The sequence below is a fragment of the Zeus faber genome, assembly GCF_960531495.2.
Source record: "Zeus faber genome assembly, chromosome: 2".
Classification (NCBI taxonomy): Eukaryota; Metazoa; Chordata; class Actinopteri; order Zeiformes; family Zeidae; genus Zeus; species Zeus faber.
Window position 1 is genome coordinate 49,570,158 of NC_137189.1, and position 20,637 is coordinate 49,590,794.

A 20,637-nucleotide genomic window follows, 5' to 3' on the forward strand; every position below is an offset into this window, starting at 1 on the left:
ATTAATAATAAGGGTTCCCACCTCTTCGCGGCTGGACACATAATATTAATAATAAATAAGACTTTAATAAGTAAAGTCTTATGTTATGGTATGTGTATGATTTGTATGATGTTTGGCTACTGCAGACAAGGTTAAAAATCCGTTAAAAAAAATCGGTTTTAATAGAAAATTGATCATAATCTCCTTCCAAACACATGAATTTACACATGAATTTCTCAACTTATTTTCTTTCTTTTTTGGAAATTTAAAGTAGTTTTTCCAGGTCCGGTGGGCGTGGCACCGCAGCGAATACACTTCCGGGTTGAACCGCGCCTGCGCAGAGGAAAAACTACGCTCTCCCAGCCAGCTAGCTAGCCAGCTAGCCAGCTAGCCGTTAGCTCCACTAGCTGCCAGAAAGTGATGTCTGCGGCGGTGAGAGAGCGGCGCTCCGGGTGGAACACGGGACGCTGCGCCTCGGCTCTCCGCACATGAAGAGTAGGGGAACAAGCCTGATGTCCGGAGGACGCCGGCGCCGGTGAACGGTGTTCTGCGACAGGTCCGGGCTGGGGGCGGTGCGCTGCTGCGGGCTAACCGGCTAGCGGTAGCATCCAGGCTAGCTCCAACACACTGCGCCTCGGGGCGGTTTGACCAACATGTCGGAACTGTTGTTTATTTTGAGAGACACTTTTGCTCCTGTTGTACAGAGCTTACTTGTGTTGCAGGCCAATTTAAACTTGGAAAAGCAATGGGGTTCCGGACGCTTCCTTCAGCGTAGTCGCATGTTGTTGTGCTAAGCTAACGGAGCTGTATCAGCTGTCTGGGAAGCCTGCGCTCTACTTAGTTGTTTATGTTGTTATTGTGCTTGAAAAGTTTCCAGAAGGAGGTTAAAACAATAAAGCGTGTCTCAGTGAGGTTTTCTACGATGTGGTTCAGTGTGTTGGAGCTTCCCTGTGTTTTTATACTGTTTCTTGGAGTTTATTTTTTTAGCTTTTTAAAACTTTACTAACTCATACAACTATTAGCTGTTCTAATCGTGTTATGTATATCATAACGAATAACTTGTGCTGTGTTGTTCTGTTGTGCATCTGTTATAGTTATTTCATTGTATTGTTTATCCCCTGGCTCGTGCTGATTTGCAGCTATTGAATAATGAAGTGTGTTGTAATCTCTTTGCAGTTGTTCCTGGCTGACTCTGGCTGGTGATGTCCCTGACTCTGCCCCCCGCCGATATGCTGGAGACCCCCCCTGGATACCCCTTCGAGGAGATAGACTATGTGGACATCGAAGTGGAGGAGGCGAGTTTGTAATCCACGATCAGATTAGAAGCGTTGATATGTGAACTCCACCGGACTATTCAGCGATGTTCTGATGGGGCTGGATTTTAACTTGTTACCAGCTCAGGGTCCATGGATTAACAACAAGACACATTTTGTAACTTTGTCAATTTATTAGGGCTGTGCAAAACTCCGAATTTTGTTAGTCTAATTGGATTATGCTGTTCAATGCGAATATTCTACTATTCGGCGGTGTTGCAGGGGCAGGGCCGGCTCTTCCTATAGGCGAGATAGGCAACCGCATAGGGCGCCTTCCAGAGGAGAGGTGCGGAGAGGGAACTATTGGGTGCAGTTTGCGCACCTGTCTCCTTTTCCGGTGGTACCGACGATGCTCATGCCAGCGATGGGTTGCCTACGATCTGCGAAACACTGTGTTTTTTTTTTGTTTTTTTTAGATGTATGTTATTTTATTTTACATCGGCTCATGGTACAAAACAAGTGCGTATGAAACGATATCAAACTACACTGTGCGTAATGGGGACACTTTCTCTGTGACTCTCTCCCCGATCGTCCCCTCTCCATGAGTTATGCGCAGAAAATGATCTTACAGAGTCTACGAGTCGTTCCCCGCCCCCTCACTGTTTTTTAGTTTTATTTGGCGATCAGGGTGCACGGAGAGATGTGTTCACATCTGTGTCCGGACGCAGACGATTCACATTTAAAAATATATTTATGATTCCCCTTTTTATTATTCCTCATTTAAATGATATCCCTGTGCATTTTGTAAGCTTCTATCTGAAAAACAAAAACTGCTGCTTGACTTGAATAATCTCAGTCACTGACGGGTGATCTCCGACTAATGATTGGACTTGTCGACTTTGATGGGGCAGCTCTACAATTTATCAATATGTTTTCCCACTTGGACCAGTGTTTTCCAGCCAAATAACACATGTGTAATGGACCATTTAAAATTTGGGCAAAAGGCAAGTCAGTTTTATCTGTAAAGCACATTTGATATATAGAGGGTGATTCAAAGTAAAAATAAGACAAATATAATCATAGAAATAAAAACAGATACGGAAGACACAATAGAACTGCAGAGATAACATGTTAATGTGCATTTTAAAACAGGCCTTCAACCCGGAAAACTGCCTCTTGTTTATTGCTTGTTCAAAGGCCCAATGTAGTGAAAGTGTTTTATCCATTAGATGCACAGTATAACAAAGTGTTTTTCAGTATAACACAGTATTTAACAATTACATTCTGAACACTGAAATTCTTGTGACAAGGTAAGTGACAACCACACAGGAGGCATTGGATTTTTTATCCAAAGAAGGTTTTCAATTGTTAAAAAGAAAAAAGTCTACATAATAATAAAATATATCCATAATAAATAAGAAAAACACAATAGAACATTAGAAGCAGTTCCAGGGAATGTAAAAATGGGGAATGTCATATAAACTGATGGTGGTAGAGAGGGACAGTATGACCGGACAATAAGAATATAAATATTACATATTATAATGTGAGGTGGAGGTGTGCCGATTATTGTTTACATTAGAATCGGTAATTTACAATGAATGTTCATGTGTCATCAGTACGATCAGTATCTTGTTATTGCTTGTTAAGGAGCCTGGTGATTAAAACTGATATTGAGTCTGGTCGTCGGTACCGGAATGCCCCGGTCGCCTCTACCAGACGGCAGCAACGATGTGCGGTATTGATGTGCGGCCCGTACTTGGTACCAGTTGGATATCTGCGTCCTTTCACATATTGTGGACGGAGATGGGGCTGGTTCTCTGCTCTGACAGTTGAGGAACCTGCGTTTTGGCCCTCTTCCTCTCAGGTGGTGGGACGGGGAGCCTTCGGAGTCGTGTGTAAAGCCAAATGGAAAGGAAAAGATGTCGCCATCAAAACCATCGAGAGTGAATCCGAGAGAAAGGCCTTCATCGTCGAGGTAAAGTGAGAACCACAGTTTCGCTTTCTGTGTCGCCGTGCAGTTTTAGTTTTCCGTAGGCGGCGATTTGGTCGCGGGCGCCGCTCTGCGGCTGATCCTTCCCCATCTCCCTCCTGTCGTTTCAGCTGCGGCAGCTTTCTCGGGTGAATCACCCCAATATCGTCAAGTTGTACGGCTCTTGCAATAACCCAGTAAGTGTATAACGCCGCTCTTGTTCTGGTTATTTTCCCCCAAACAATTGGTTGTAATAGTTTTCTTTTTCTAATGTGCTACACTGATGAACCTTCTCAGAGAGGCACTAATGGACCTTCCTTGTTTGTTGTAAAGACGTGGCTTCCTTTAAGGGTTTTAAACTGTCTTCCTCAGGTCTGTCTGGTGATGGAGTACGCTGAGGGCGGGTCACTGTACAACGGTGAGTTGGCAACCACACAGCAGCCACAAAATGGTTTTCGAAGTTTAGTCATTTTAAATTTGAGTGTTGACGATCCTATGTTATCATAATATCCTTTAGGAGGAAAATTATTTGAGAAAGATGGAATCAAATTAATGAACAGAAATATATGTTTTGGTTATATTAAGATTGTTTAACAGTTTGTCTTATGGTAAACAATTCAATCACCATTATTTAGAGGTGTAATGTATCGTGGTTGATCCGTACGGGTCGACCCCCCCCACGGTTCGGCTCGCATGAGAACCGCAGATTAATTGTAAAATGTAAACATCTTGGTGAAATACAGTTTTTCTGCAGCTGTTACTTTTTAAAGTAATAATTCCATAAATCTGGAAGCAGAGTTCCAGTGAAAAGAAGATAAAGACAGATGTCTTTTACTCTGAAGTGCATTGATTGGTTGACGCTGCGGCGTTCTGTGTTGCTGCTACTTTACCACATGTGGGGAATGAGCTGCTGATGTGACCACTGTGCAGCTGCACGTCGGCCATGTTGGAACGCTCAACATCCACTCGTAAACAAACATCATGTGTGCTGAGAGATGCAGGTTTCTCTACAAAACTTGCTTAATTCTGAACCGATTTTCATTAAATGTAGTTTGTTATAAACGTGAGAAATTTAACGTTACTGGTTTCTTATTATTTTTCTTATTATCTTATTATTTTTATTACCATTAAAGGAAGAAGGTGTCATGCGTGCCTCATATTGTACTTTCATTTAACAATTGAGTATTGAACATTTTATGTATCTTAAGATATAATTTAAACATTGGACATCTTGTATGTTGTTCTCATTTAAGACCATGCACAAAAGTGTTTTACAGAATAAAGGGAAAGCAAAGTTATATTTGTCTCCCTTTCTTGTTTTATTTACTGATCCAAAGTGATCCGATCCATGACTCAAAACATTGATACAAACCGAACCGTGAGTTTAGTGATTCGTTGTACCCCTAACCATTATAATGACTGAAGTCTTTTATTTATTTATTTTTTACAGTTTTTCATGTTTTAATTTGTTTAAACTTTTTAAAATGTAAAACAATACGCAAGGATAACTCTTACTTTCTTAGTTTCTGAACAGACCAAGGTATATTGCACTTTTATTTGTTTTTTGTTTTAAACGTGAAAAGTGGTCAACATCGGGGCAACTTATTTTTACTTTTAAATCAAAAATATGTGTTGAAAACAAAGATGCGGACTGTTTTGCAACTTTTAGCTCTAGGTATTGGGGCAGGTTTTTATAGATACCTCAGGGTTGGCAGCATCCCAATCAATCAACGGGGGGGGCGGAGGTCACCTTTTTTCCGGCGTGGTCGTGCAGTGGTTCTCAACGTGTGGTCTGGGGACACTGCAGAGGTCCTTCAGGTGGCTCCACCGTTATTCTATTTCCAAGACGTCAGCACCGTTAGAGACTGTCCAGTAGTGACTGTTTGGATCCTGGTTTCACTGTTTCGCCCTCCTCTGGTCCGCAGTGCTGCACGGTGCTGAGCCCCTCCCCCACTACTCGGCGTCCCACGCCATGAGCTGGTGCCTACAGTGCTCGCAGGGCGTGGCCTACCTGCACGGCATGAAGCCTAAGGCGCTGATCCACAGGGACCTGAAGCCACCCAAGTATGCTGCTCCTCCTCCTCCTCCTCTCAATTAATTGAGGGGTTAATTGTCTTATTACAGGTTCAAGAGGACGTTATGTTAATTGTGTGTTTCAGTATTATTTATTGTTTTATGTTTTTTTGGTTTTTTTTTCCCCCCTGTCAGTCTGCTTCTGGTGGCGGGAGGCACTGTGCTGAAGATCTGCGACTTTGGGACCGCCTGCGATATCCAGACGCACATGACCAACAACAAAGGGAGCGCGGCGTGGATGGCACCTGAGGTGTTTGAAGGCAGGTTTCCTTCCTAGAAATCCTTAATTGTATTTATTTAGTTATTTATGTAATAATTTCATTATTAATGATATATGCAGCAGGCCATTGACTACTATGAATTATTAAAGGAATTAATTCTCGTTACTATTAACCCTTGAATGCATACGATGGGTAATAAAATGACGCAGATGATTGGAGAATAAAGCAGGAAAACAAACATTTTTTCATTTTAAATTTCCAGCCATTTCCTAATTACGGTGTGTGTGAACTCATTGTTGCTTATCTGATGAAATATTCATTAAATGTTATGTACAATCTTAGAAAGAAATACAAAACACATTTTAAGCCAGGTCATTTGTGAACCGACATATCAAATCTAGGGTTAAATAAGGTCCGCCCGACCACATTTTCAAAACTGAAGCTATTTTAGATTTAGGAATCATCCAGCAGGCCTGGGATGTAAACTGTAGGGCCAGAACAGGGCCGCGGATCGGAGCTTTGCCACCCCTCCATTCTAGCCTCTACCGTCAACAGATACCGATAGACGCGATAGCAACACAATGTGGTATTTTTCTATTCTGTCGTTCACTTCTCTTTGCATACCTGTGCTCGGTCTAATTGTCCTTCCTCTAATCCCCCCGCCCAACCCTCTCGTCGCCTCCACCCTAATCTCAGGGTGGTGCTCCCGGCTCTGAGGCAGTAATTCTTAAGCCGTCATCAGGGTTAGTCCTGGGCTTTATTGATGGCACTCTCCCAAGTGCGGCAGCAAGATGAATGGAAGGATGCTCGTGGCTTTATTTCCCTGGAGAGGGGCGAGCGTCCTGTGTTCTCTCTGCGCTGCTTTCCTAAAGTATTTAGACGTTATGAGCCGTGTTCTCTGCGAGGGCGGTCAGAAGGAAACACAAATTAAGGCCTCATCATTATCTTGTTTTATAGGGGAATTACATGACTCCTATGCAATTAAACGGATCACATTTGCTCCCGGCGCCCCCCCGATGAACTTCTTACGGACAATTTGCACCACTGTGAAAACGCTGGCAAATTGCCTCGGCGCAGCAACTTTAAAATAGGTGTTTAATGTGCACTTTAATTCTGTAATAATAGATGGTGATTATGCAACTCTGGAGCGGCTCCTCCGTGAAAAAAATAAATAAATAAAAATGTCTCCCCTTTCCTCCTCTCTCCGGAGCGACGGATAAAGAGATTAAAGTGCCGGTGCTTCCCCGAGACTATTTCCTGCTCTCGTCTCACGTGCCGCGGTGAAATTAGTTTTATCTCTCTCATCGAACCGGGTCGTCATCCACTCTTTGAGAGAGAGAGAGAAAGAGAGAGAGAGAGAGAGAGAGAGAGAGAGAGAGAGAGAGAGAGAGAGAGAGAGAGAGTGAGAGAGAGAGAGAGAGAGAGAGAGAGAGAGAGAGAGAGAGAGAGAGAGAGAGAGAGAGAGAGAGAGAGAGAGAGAGAGAGAGAGAAAAAGCATCTTTATTTTAACATTTTCTCTAGTTCACAGTTACAGACAATACAACAAACACACTTGGTTCACTAACAGAGTCCAGAGAGAGAGAGAGAGAGAGAGAGAGAGATATGAACGGTCGCTCTGTCCTCTCAGGCAGCAACTACAGTGAGAAGTGTGACGTGTTCAGCTGGGGCATCATCCTCTGGGAGGTCATCACCCGCAGAAAGCCCTTCGACGAAATCGGCGGACCGGCTTTTCGCATCATGTGGGCCGTCCACAACGGTGAGTAGAGGAGGGGGGAGGGGGGCTGCATCCTGAGAGGTGGAGGTGTGTGGATAATTACCCCTAAGTCTTCGAAGTCATTACTCCGATCGCTTTGGAGCCCTGAGAGTAACGGAGCTGGGAGGCTTCGGCTCGGCCTGATCACCGCTGAGGCTCCGCTGCAGATGCTGATGGAGCAGCAGAACCGGGGAAGAACCCTTCTCTCCGGAGAAATTCATCATGCACGTCTTTTTAAATTCTGATTTTTGTCCGTTATGTTCACATCACGTGACCTGCGGACAAATCCTAGTGTGTCCGACTGTACGGTTGTACGAACTTGGTTTCCCAGGTGCGCTTTTAAGTCGACCGGGCTTTTTGCGTTTTTCTACAGAGACAGCGATTATGTAGTATTTAGAGGTATGAAAAAAAGGATTGTAGTAATTATACATATTATAAAATGACACCTACAAGGATTGACGCCTGTTTTTCTGTCTTGTTGGGTTTGAGAGATCACTGCCACCCAGTAACGTTAACCTTAAGTTGTGCATCGCTACCATAATCCAATCTGTACAATGTGAAAATATACAAATCAAAATAGCAGCCAGTAAGAATTCATTATCTGGTTGACAGTGAGTTGTATTCTGCCATTTTTTTTCAATTGCATTTAATGTTTTGCCAAAACGTTTAATCACGACGCACAGACAGGATTTTAGAATTATTAATTAAACAAATTGCGATGGACAGCCAGCTGTACAGATACAAACGTTTGGAATTAAAATGCGGTTCTCCTGATTTCTCCAGCTCTGACGTGGGTTTACATGCCCAGTGGATCGATGCCATCCTAACATGCTGTTCTGGATGATTGTTTGGTGTTTCAAAATATGCACTTATTCAGAATATAGTGATTTACCAGAATAAGATATTTATTTTCCATCAACGGAAGTTAAATTGGAAAGGAAATGTTCAACGGGACCCACAATATATTTCCTGTAGTGTATACATCTGGTCCTAGTGACCGCTCCACTAACAGGCCTTTGTGGATTTGAACTCCCCACGTGGGATGAAATAAACGTCTGTGTAATTGAATAATCTGACCTCTGACCTTTCTGCTCAGGGACTCGGCCTCCTCTGATCAAGAACCTGCCCAAGCCCATCGAGAGCCTGATGACCCGCTGCTGGTCCAAGGACCCGTCCCAGCGCCCGTCCATGGAGGAGATTGTGAAGATCATGACTCATCTGATGAGGGTAACCGCCTTCCTCGTCCTTCCCACCTTCCTGTTGCGGCACAAGGCTGTCGTAACATTTTTAGCCGTCTACATTTTCTTTTCCCAATAAGAAAAAAAATAAAATCAATCATCGATCCCTCGTGGAAACGTTTTTGATACATTTCAGCCTCAAAACGTACTATTTGGTTAACTTGCTGCTTTTGCTGCTGCAAAGGTACAAAGTTGTTGATTAAATGGCATTAAAAAGGTGTTAAACCTTTAAATAGAATCTGCAGATGCCCTGTAACACCCCTTTATCATTTCCGTTTGCAGTATTTCCCTGGGTCTGATGAACCTCTGCAGTATCCGTACCAGTACACAGATGAGGGACAAAGTAACTCTGCAACTAGCACAGGTACACTGACTTTATTTACTAATACCCACATTGCTCACGTTAGGGTTTATTTCATAATGCTAAAAATACTCTACATGAGATGCTTGAAATGTCTTTTTCCACAGACTGACGTGACTTTGGTTACACTTTATAACAACCATTAATGGTGAATTAGTGTTTGGTTATTGTAATAGGGAATGGACATTATCTTTTTATAATTTATTTTTTATTTTTTTGGTCGACGACTCACTTCAGTCGATTAGTCGACTAGTCGTGACCTCATCATTAGCCCCTCCACCCCCAACATATAGATGGAATGTAATCGTACCATTCGGTAAGCCCCCCCCCCCCCCCCCCCCCCCCCCGGTTCAATACGCACATGTGAAACCGTGAGCACAGTATTATGATAGTAACCGATGGGCAACACCTCACCTCATGTTGTCGCGGCACGGTGGCAGACGGACGAATGTTCAATCCATCCAATGAGTCATTTCCACCACGTGACGCCATTTGTGTACACTGCCTTCTGTCGCTAGTAGAGCCGTGGTAAGACAGCTTCATCCCACCCAACGTGCACTCTACTATGAGTCTCGCCGCCATCATTATCTGGTTCACAAGCATTTTCTTCTCCGTAAACATCCAGGTGGCTCCTGTCTGTCCGCTCCATCCACCTCGCTGTCCACTGCCGTCAGAACGTGATGCCTGTGCGACGCTTATTAGCATCCAGGCAGAAAAGTTGTTTAAAAAAAAATAATCAGTAGTCGACGTCACTACGAATCAATTGGTCGACTAATCATGCCCATCCCTAATTGTAAATTTATCAAAAATGTATTAAATATCAAATGATCCGATAAACAGAATGAAAAACATACTTTAGTTATAAATTCCTTATTAATATTGAAAAAAATAAGCGCGTATAAAGTTCAATATTTGATAGTTTTGATTAAAAGACGCTCGCTAGGCATTCTAGAAAGACGATCAAGCATCGCAATGTGAAATTCGAGTGTGGTCTAGATTGTGGCAACCACAGGAGAACAGCTGCCAGAAGGTTTTTAAACTTGACCATCACTAATTTTGACATGAGGAAATTTGACTCTGTATCTCTGGCCGTGCGGCAGGCTCCTACGTGGACTACACCTGCACCACCAGCAGAAGCGACGCCAACATGGAGCACGGAGACTCTCAGGGCAGCAACGACACCATCAAGATCACGCCGCAGTTCGCGCATCAGTTCAAACCAAAGGCAAAGCATCCCCACCTTTCCTGTTTCCATGTCTGTGCCAATTCAGTTCAGTCATCAAGTCTGAGTGGTTTTTATGGGCTGTCCCAGTGAACGCCATCATAACGTGTTAGCGCAAATCCGTTTCAACGCCACTTATTATTTGGACGCATTTGAATTGTCTTGACGTTGAACATTATAACATAAAAATCCAGTTCAGTTCATTTGCCTCCACCCAACTGATGGAAACTTCCCTAATCCGTGTTTTATTTACAGCAGCATTGGTTTAAACAAAAAAAACCTCAACTCAACGTTCTGATTTCCCAACAGGGCGACCCGCTGCGCACTCTGCCACTGTCCAGAGGGGGCAGCGTGGAGAGCCTCTCTGCACGCTCACAGGGCCTGGCCACCTCCGACAGCAAACGAATGAGCGCAGACCTCTCAGAGCTCGAACCCAAGATGCCCTTTGCACCCGCAGGTAACGCCGCAAACCACGTTCGAGACATCACAACTTTAGCGTGCACTCATACTTCACTATTTACGCTATAGCGTACAGACAGAATGAGGGTGCGCTGTTCAGTAGCTGCCTCTACAACTGTATTTACGGTATTGGGTCCAGTCGAGTCCTGAGAGGAAGTGGGAAAACTTTGGAGAGTACCAAATGAGTGTCTAGTAAATAATTTAAATGTTCAAATGAATATCCATATGATTGTCTTTGTGCTGATGCATCAAATTACTTTCACTTCTAGCGCGTACCTGATGAGTGCATTCTTGCCGGGAAAGGCACACACACCCCGCCACCAACAATGGAAACAACAGATAGAGGAGCATATCCATGACGCAAATACAATTACTGGCGGTTTCCTATAAAGTGGAAGCTAAATACATATAGGATCAATTTTAAAAATATGATTTTATTTCACTAAATAGTCTTCTGGATTACTACTTTAAACTAAAGTTGATGTAGTATTTGCAAATGTATGTCTGCAGCTGCAGTGCTTTTGCCAACAAAACTGAGCAAACTTGATGGCTGGCAGGAAGTAGCAGGAAGTGACATCATCCAGAGGCGGACTGTAACCCGTCCCTCCAAACTACTTCCTGTCTGAGCTCCTGCTGTTGTTTTGTGCCGAGTCTCAAGGTTCCTTCCTGGACAGGGTGCATGCTGCCCTGCATGTCCACAGTGTATGTCCTGCATGTTGGTCTGGCCCGGGGGGAGTCCAGGCCTGGGTGGGGGGCCAGTCCAGGCTTGTGGGGGTCCAGCCTTGGCCCCGGGGGGGGTCCGGGCCAGACCCTTGTCCTGTCTGTCCTGGTCTGCATGCTTGTGTCCGCAGCTCTGTGTGTGTTTTTGCAGCATCCCCGCAGTATAAACGAGGCCACCGTAAAACCGCATCGTTTGGAACCATTCTGGACGTCCCCAAGATCGTCGTCACAGGTATCAGGGCCCGAGCGCTGGGGCCCCGCGGGGCCCGGTGGAGCCGGCTTGGTGGGACATGGCCAGTCGCTCCCCTCCTCCTCCCTCTGTGTCTGTCACTCCAGAAGGCTTGATCTGAACAAGTGTCACCTTTTGGCAGGGATTTAGTTTCACAAAAACATAACAATGCCATCAGTGAGAAGCTGCATGGATAAAAGACAATCGTTTTTTAATATTATTTTTATCTTTATTTACCAATATATATATAATGACATTTTCATACTAAAAAAAACTTGCCCGGACAAAACAAATGTCATTAATAAAGGATTAATGTTTAATTGACAGATGTCACAGGAATTGCTAAGATGCATGTCTTTTCATTGTACTTGTAATTTTGCCAGGCAGGGCTTTCAGAACTTTGATGGGTCGACGGTTTCTTTTGACTATTTTTTGTATTTGTTTTTTAATCTCCACAAAAAAATTATTCATGCGAGCTTTATCATGTCACAGTAGGAAAGATATTTCCATCTAAAGCATTCGACCAGAATAAAGAGGAGAATATGATGGAAGGAAAAAAAAAAGAAAAAATCACCCACCCGTCCATTAAAAATGTATATTTAGAAGTCGTTATCACTCCGTTACGCTCGCACGACTTGGATTCAATTATCACCCAATTAATAATTCAGAGAGGTGACAGACGTGGTTGTCCGGGTGCTTTCATACTTATTATACACAATTATCGCTTTAATAGTTTTCTTTTTTTTAAGCTAATGGTGCTCATATACACGCTTGAAATATCCTTGACTTTGAACTTTTCATTTTCAAGGAACTTTGACTTAAAGCAACATGCTTTATGCTTAAATGTCTTTATTTTAATGAGTTGACCATTCTAACAACACGTTACACAATGACGCCGCATTTTGTAATAACTGGACAAAGTGAAACGAATGAGCATCAATCCATTTTCTGGATTCACTCCAGACGGAATTACAATTAAAAAAAACTTTAGATTTGAATGAGGAGCGGGACTAAAGCGACAGGATTTTTAAATGTCTGCCAAAATGAACACTTGTCAGAGCAATGGAAACAGAAAGGAAATATATTTGATTCTGTAATTGCTAAGAGTTCTGGAGTAACCAACACTAGAGGTGTGTGTGTGTGTGTGTGTGTGTGTGTGTGTGTGTGTGTGTGTGTGTGTGTGTGTGTGTGTGTGTGTGTGTGTGTGTGTGTGTGTGTGTGTGTGTGTGTGTGTGTGTGTGTGTGTGTGTGTGTGTGTGTGCGTGCGTGCGTGCTCTCTATCTCTGTGTTGTGTGGCGATGCTCGTTGGAAAAGCAGAACATGAGTCGGCTTGAGAGATTTCTCACCCGAAATGTTTTTCGTTATGAAGCTGATTTAAAACCCTTACCAAGACCTCTGCATCACCGGGCGAGCGTTCCAGGTGTACTAGACACGCACCACATCCCTAAACCGGAAACCTACGTAACATCATGATTCCAGTTTCATGGTTATATCTTATTTTGCTTAAACAAAGCAGTAAATAAATCAGTTACTAAGAATTATAAACACACCGGGTCTTCAAAATAAGCAGATGTGATTTGATTGAAAATGAAAGTGTCAGTACTAGTAGACGGTCTGTACTTTGTAGAAAGTACCCGAAGGTGAGTGTTTGTATCTGTTAGGGCTTGGATACTGCTGTTATGTAACCCAGGGTTCTTATAAGGCCCTTGAGGTTGAGGTGCTTGAATTTTGTCCTCAGAAATGTAAGTACTATAATACCTTGAAAATGGCCCCTTGTGTGCTGTAGCGTTTAAAAGTAATTGAAACAAACGTGATAATAGTTTTGTTATTGACATTGTGACGTAATAAAAAAAAATTACAGAATCACTTTTATGACATGGACTGAAATTTGGATGACAGCCAGATAAATTATTATATATATATATATATATATATATATATATATATATATATATATATATATATATATATAACTAAGATTATATTGAAAAGTTATTTGTTTTGCGTGAAGTCCTTGGAAATAGGGGAAAAACTGCTTAAAAGAGCTTGAATTTCATTTTGTAATGCCAGAATGAACCCTGGTCATTATTCTCAGCTTAAATTAAATGCCACCATGGTCGCAAAATGAATTGAAATAATACATTTCTGTATCCAACGGAAATTTGTAAATGAGTGAATATTTTTGTAATGCACGTTGGATGGTTTACTGAAAAGTTAGTCGCAGTTATCTAACTATGAATAAAAGTCTTCATGTGTCGTAATCGTACCACCAATATTTGGACGGTGTTGAGTCTAATGGGGACTCTGTATTCAAATGGAATCAATAATCCCTGTACCCGGCCCTTGTGTCGGTGCATCCACAGCGCTAATTCAAGGTCCTTAAAGCTCCCTGGGGTTTCAGTTGTTGTTAGAATGTGAGGCTGTGACACCGCTCAGGTCCTGCTTCCTGGGTCCTGCTTCCTGGGTCCTGCTTCCTGGGTCCTCCCTGGCCGCAGCTCGCCCTTCGCTTGGCCGCGTAGAGGACGTTCCGAGCGCTTTGGCTTTCTCTTTTTCCTCTGGCTTTACATCCATTAACTTGTGGGGGAGCGGGGGAGGGGTTTAATTCATTGTGATGAATTTTCTCTCACGCTGAGGGTCGGGATCAAGGACGGCCCTGGATGTCCCAAAAAAACGGCTTCTATTTTGGTTCCTGCATGAGACGCGTTGAATGAGAGCCCAATTAAGATTGTTGCGGGAGGTAGGACGCTGCTGTCCCTGCATGTGCATGCCAAGCCCGTCCTGGCTGCCAGCTAGAATCTGAGGTACAAAATGTCGAAATGGCATTAAAACTAGATGCGGGTGATGCTACATTCATTATAAAGGAATATTATTCCAAGCTGTGGACACATTTGAAACCATTACAATTTTTCCTAATTCTATCATACTATAATTTGAGAAACGGTAGCATAAGAAGAACTAAGTATTAGACGAGGAATTTGATATTTTTTCAGCACTTTTTAAAAGTCAGGTTTTTCAACTGGCTGCCACTAAAAGACGCATCGAACTGAAGTGTGAGTGTGGTTCGTCACAGTGTCTCTGTGAGCGTGTTGTGTTTTGTGTCTCCCTCATGTCGTGGAAGGAGCCTGCGGTTCAGTAGCCCAAAACCATGTTTACTAGCCCGGCCGGGGGGTGGGTTGGGGGGTGAGCTATACTCATCAGATTTGAGAGTAGACATTTGGGTTCACTGGGGGAAACGCAATCCCCCTCCCCCTCCCATAGATGCAGAGTTGTAACCCTAATATAATAAGTCAACAAAGTAGACGTTGTAGTCCTGAGTAAATACTGTATTTTTAGCAAACACCCAAAGTTAGCATTAATATCGTCATGATTTTAAACACTTAACTTAATTTGTTTTAGCACTGTTCAAATAACACTTGCCAACGCTCGGCAAAAATGGCCTCCGGTCGTAGCGTCCCGGCCAAAATTAGTCGCGAGAGTTGAACATTTTCGACTCGTGCGGACCCTCGGTCGGATACTGCAATCTGCACCGCGGGGGGTCGCTCGGCGAACGAGCGGGACTTGGGCGGAGTCGCCGTCTCGTTTTGGGTTTGGTGTTGAGCGTCTTAACGGGGGAGGATGGAGGGGGAGGAGGAGGGAAGGCTGTCTGGGTCACCAGTCCCGTCGGCCATGTGCCTCGCACGGGGCTTCGCCCGGCGCAGCTTGAGCCCCAAAATAATTCCCAGCATCATCCCCCTCCCCCCCCGCCAACCCAAACACACTGATCTGGCCAATCACCCGGCGGCTCAGCTATCGGTGTAGTGGGTTCAGGGCGCGGTGTGGCGTGGCGCGGCGCGCTGTCGGTGGTGGTCCCGTTACCGCGCTGCCGCAGCACATGCTGACCAGCCCGGTCAAATCGGTGCAGCTGTCCCTATGTGGATACCCCCCTCCACCTCCTCCTTCGCCTCCACCCGTCCACGTCCAACCCCTGTGTCTCACGCCGTCTCTGCTCTCCCTCCCGCCGACAGCCTCCTGCGATCCCCAGAGGAGACGGTCGGTGCAGGACCTGCCGGGGATCGGTGTGGAGCCCGGACAGGTAAGAAGAGATCACATGTGAGGGACAGGAAGTGTACGCTGCTCCCCAGACGCTGAGCAAACTCCAGACAGACATGTTTTTATTACTATTTGAAGTTATTCAAATATATATATTTTAATACATTTAGTATACATGTAAGTACAGAGTACTTACATGTATACTGTGTCATGTATTTAAGTAATTTTTTTTAGGTTTGTAATATATTATGATTTTTTTTTATATATCATTTATCTAAAACTGATTATTTTTAAGATTTTAAGACCTTTAACTCCATTTAATGGTGTTAAAGGTCTTAAAATCTTAAAAACTAATCAGTTTCTATCAAATATTTTGCCCTCATACAAAACAATATTTTAAAACTTGTAGCAACTTTAAAAGGGACATTGATGGATGTTGTCTGTCTATAGAAAAAATATATATTTGAAATGTAAGTATTTCAAAGTTTGTATTTCAGTACTTTAAGGATCTTCAATGGAACTCATGGTCTCAAAGCAGCTTCAAATGGCTTGAAATGTCTTCAATAGAGTCCACTATACATGTCCTGTTCAGGAGGTGAATTCTACCAGTTGGTTCCTTTCCGGTGCCTCGGTGCTTGACAGAATGTGTCACTTTTTAGGAAACTTTTCCTCCTTCCCTTAATGTTAATGTCCTCCTGGCATCCTGCACCTTCCCCAAAGTGGTTTTCACTCGGAGGTTCGGAGGACCTCCTCCGGGAGGGAGCGTGATACGTCGGCTCGAAGGAGACGGAGATGCTGCAGCACCACCCTCCCTCGCCTCCGTCCGCTAGCGACACATGTAGACACATTCCAGACACACGTCCTCCGTCCCAAACATTTAAAAGGAGCCGCCGAGTCAGAGGTTGACATGCTCATATTAATGTTACTGGTCAGACTCATGTGCTTCCCTCCCAGAGTTTTTATCCTTCTTCTCTACAGCCAGGGCCTTAAAAGGTTTTTAAAAACGTCTTTAAGGTCTTTTAAAACCTCTTTATGGTTTTTAAAAACGTCTTAAACTCCATTTTATGAACACCGGCTCCTCCGTGTTGCAGGGCAGCCGGGGCAGCAGCAGGTCGTCCAGTCCCAGCGTGAGGATGATGCCTCCCGATAAGACCAGCACCCGAGGGTACTTCTCCCCCGACGACCCCACAGGTAGGACCACCGTCTCTTATCGCCACGGCAACGTGGACTGGAAAGGTCGCTCGTATTAGACAGCCCCCTTATCATCACATTGGAGCTGGATGCCATCTTTTTCTGCAAGCGTCGGATTCCACACTCCCGCGTTTCCATTCAAATTTTAAGCAATTTTAAAGGAATGTAAGAAACCCTGCGGTGAATAGAATGAAGGAAGGAATGCGAAGGAATGTTGCCCGAAAAGGTCCGACGGTACAATCTGTGCCATCCAGCCATGCTTGACCTCAAAAACAACCAGGTGGTGTTGAATTCAGCGTCCCAAGTCCCACACCCTGACATGTACACAGCACTGAGCAGCTTCACAGGCTGGTGCTGGTGCTGGTGCTGGTGCTCCCACTCCCGCTACCATAATGATCCCACGGTGCTACCCTCACAGAGCCTTCACCAGCTGCGTTTGTGGCTCGGTCCGGCAGGAAGGGACAGAAGGTCGGTTTTGGACCTCTGATTTAAGAGGCCCGGTCCTGACGGAGGAGGAGGAGGTGGAGGTGTTTCTGTTGGAAGACGGAGATGCTCCTGATAACCTCCCTGAAACACATTTTACACAGTGCTTCACAAACCAAGACACGGGCTTCAGGGACATGGAGCTAAAAAGGTGTAAAAACGTTGTACCTGGGGAGCAGGGGCATTTTTAACCTTCAGATAATGATGATAATAATAACCTTTTACATGTGAAGCTCCTTTACGTGAATTGATGCTGTCAAATTATAATAATAATAATAGTTATAATAATTATAATAATAAACAAGTAAAATGCATCTAATAAAAGAAGTAAATATTGATCTCACTTTCAGTTTGAGGTCATCCATCCATTGAGGATCCTGGATGTTTTTCAGTCATTATTTGAATTATTGCTCTGAAGTTGTTATTATTATTATTAGTCTTGAAACAAATAATTCTTCAATTCAGTTGAGGACCATTTCAGTGGTTTCCATATATTGACATTTTATACATATTGAGAATTGCTTCAGATTTTTCAGTTTAGCATCTGACGTGCATGACACAAATATTTTTGGGAACAAATTAAGTCTTAAAAATCAAAAATTAAGGAAATATATTTAAATGAATTTATGTCGATGGTGGAATTTCCTTTCAGTGGAAAACGGTTGCATAACTGCAACAATTGTAAAATCGAGAAATTGAAACAATAAAAAAAAATAAAAATTAAACGGTGGATGTCTAAAAACGGATTATAATAACCAGAAACGCACAAATATGTAAAAAGCATCAAACAGATAGGAACATGGCTCTTCTTCTTTCCCCCAGACACCAACGGCTCTGATAACTCCATTCCCATGGCGTACCTCACCCTGGATCACCAGCTGCAGGTAGGCCATCCGTCACCAGCACACCGCCCTACTTTCCCTCTGTGGGCGGAGGGGAAGAAACGCGGGTGTTGTCGGGGGTGTTTATAGAACAGAGGTTCTCAACTGGTGGGTCCCAGTCCAAAGCTGGATCGCGGGTCCAGTTGGAACGGACCACAGACGTACGTGTGATTCCACTTTGTCCAAACAAAGTCAGCCGGTGGTTATTTTGCTGATGTCATCATAAGGCGTCGGGCGGGGCGATGTAATATCAACACCGTGAAATGAGACCACATCGTCTGGGATTTGGTAATAAACATCGTGATATCATTTTGATAAAAGAAGCGTTGCAGTGAATTAACAGTTTTCTGAACTTCATAGATTGTTCCAGATCGAGGTAATTGTGTAAAAAAAAAAAAAAAAAAAAAAAAAATTTTTATGGATATATTTTACTTTTTCTACATCCTCGTTTCCTTAATGAGGCTTGTTTGTGTTTTCTTACTGTCGGGTTGGAACCGTACTTTGGAAGCTCAGGATATGAGCTGCTCTTGTTTCATTGTTTTCCTGATTTTGGCATAAGAGCATTGTGTATGAACACACATGTAACTTGTTGAATGATGTTGCTCATAACAGATGGTTCTGTTATCACGTTCTATTTTAAGCTGCTTCTTCAAGGACGTTGTAAGGGAGGGATTATCCCTCCACTCACACTGGAGATGGGTTGTCCAAAAAAGTACGTCTGTATTAAAGTATACTGAGCCGTCTGGAGCGTGATTATCCTGTCAGGCGCGGTGGCAGATATAGAGACATGATGATTTTACTCCTTATTAATGGAAGGACGTGAACATGACCCTGTGTTGCAGCCTCTGGCTCCGTGTCCAAACTCCAAAGAGTCCATGGCCGTGTTCGAGCAGCACTGCAAGATGGCACAGGAATATCTGAAGGTCCAGACGGAGATCGCCCTGCTGATCCAGAGGAAGTGAGTCTGTCTGTCTGTCTGTCTGTCTGTCTGTCTGTCTGTCTGTCTGTCTGTCTGTCTGGCTCAGCCAATGAACCTCAGTTTGACTTTTTGATGTGAGAATTTGAAATGTTTGAGTAGATTTAATAATCCAGTGTGACGGGTAACACCAAAATTGTGTGTGTGTGTGTGTGTGTGTGTGTGTGTGTCTGTGTATTTATACAGTATATACTGTGTCTATAGTATATACTGTGTGTGTATATTTACAGTGTATATATATATTACACATTTTTACACCCTTCGCACCAAGTCCAATACAGATCTGTAAGAAAAATGAACGATACTCTGATACGATTAAATCATTTTATAAATTTCTGGATCGATTAAAAATAAATAAATACATTTGTAAAATTGTTTCCACGACTTTTCGACATTAAATGTCCAAATCACCACAGCGGTTGAACTTGTCACACAAGTGATTTTATTTGGTGTTTTTAATGTTGAATTGAATTTAACGTTTATTTTTTTGACTTTTTCCTGGTACACAAACAAAAGTAATATTTTCTTATTCTTCTGTAACTTGGAGCCGGTGCTTCTTTAGGGTTAGATTTAATATTTCCAGGAGGAGACAGAATCAATCTTTCTTCTTTGGTGACTTAAAAAAAAAGACCTTCACATTTCCCCGTTTTTTCACTGCCGAAAACCCTTAAAGTTCAAACTAAAAGTTCACGATTCCGTCACACGTGTCGCGGAGAAGCCGCTGACCCCTCGCGCCCTCGTATCGGTAGAAACAAAATCGGGCGTGGTCGCTGAGCCGCTGCCTTGCGCCCCCTGCAGGAGGGAGCTGATCGCTGAGCTGGACCAGGACGAGAAGGACCAGCAGAACACGTCACGCCTGGTGCAGGAGCACAAGAAGCTGCTGGAGGAGAACAAGAGCCTCTCCACCTACTACACCAAGTGCAAGAAGCAGCTGGAGCTCATCTGGGTGCAGCAGCAGAAGAGGCAGGGCACCTCCTGATCGGACCCCCCCAGCCACCACGCCCGCCGATCCCCCCCGGACTCCGCCCTTCACTTCTGATTCCGTTGATTCCGGTTCTGCCCCAAACTCAACTCTGTGAGACGTCCCACCGCGATCCCGACCCCCCACCCCCCGACCCCGCCCCGCCCCCATCCGCCCTGTATGGGACATGAGACCCCACCCCGACTCCGCCTTGTCCCCTGAGCAAGGCTCAGACGTCCCCACCCAGTCCCCGCCCCACGACCCCCCCAATTCCCCCCCTTTCCCAGACTCTGGTGTAACACCCTGACACCCCCACCCCACCCTCCCTCCCCAGGACGTGGCCACTCCACCCTCCTCCTTTTTGAGTACTGGTTCCGTTGACTCCCCCACCCCCCACTGTGTTCCCTGCATGCTGCATCGTAGAACACCCCCCCCCCCCCCCCCCCCGCGTCCATGATGAAGAACGACCGGAGGAAAGTCTCACCACACCCCCTCCTCCACCTCCTCCTTCTCCACCCCTTGACTCCCCCCCCCCCCCCCCCCCCCCCCCCGCCCTCAAAACAAAACGTGTTGGGACATGATGAGAAGCCAAACAATCACTACACCCCCCCCCCCCCCCCGCCACTTTTAATACTT

General features: G+C 44.3%; 1 protein-coding gene across 1 annotated transcript; it reads left to right on the forward strand.

Moving 5' to 3' along the window:
• The first annotated feature begins 385 nt into the window (after nucleotides 1-385).
• Nucleotides 386-20,340, forward strand: map3k7 (mitogen-activated protein kinase kinase kinase 7). Its single transcript, XM_080024180.1, has 17 exons — nucleotides 386-535; nucleotides 1,156-1,274; nucleotides 3,100-3,210; nucleotides 3,336-3,401; nucleotides 3,577-3,622; nucleotides 5,130-5,268; nucleotides 5,413-5,541; nucleotides 7,130-7,254; nucleotides 8,348-8,478; nucleotides 8,772-8,853; nucleotides 9,951-10,075; nucleotides 10,382-10,529; nucleotides 15,485-15,552; nucleotides 16,601-16,700; nucleotides 18,006-18,067; nucleotides 18,907-19,022; nucleotides 19,839-20,340. Exons 2-17 carry the CDS (start codon nucleotides 1,182-1,184, stop codon nucleotides 20,017-20,019), a joined length of 1,722 nt encoding a protein of 573 aa, XP_079880306.1. The 5' UTR covers nucleotides 386-535; nucleotides 1,156-1,181; the 3' UTR covers nucleotides 20,020-20,340.
• The last annotated feature ends 297 nt before the right edge of the window (nucleotides 20,341-20,637 follow it).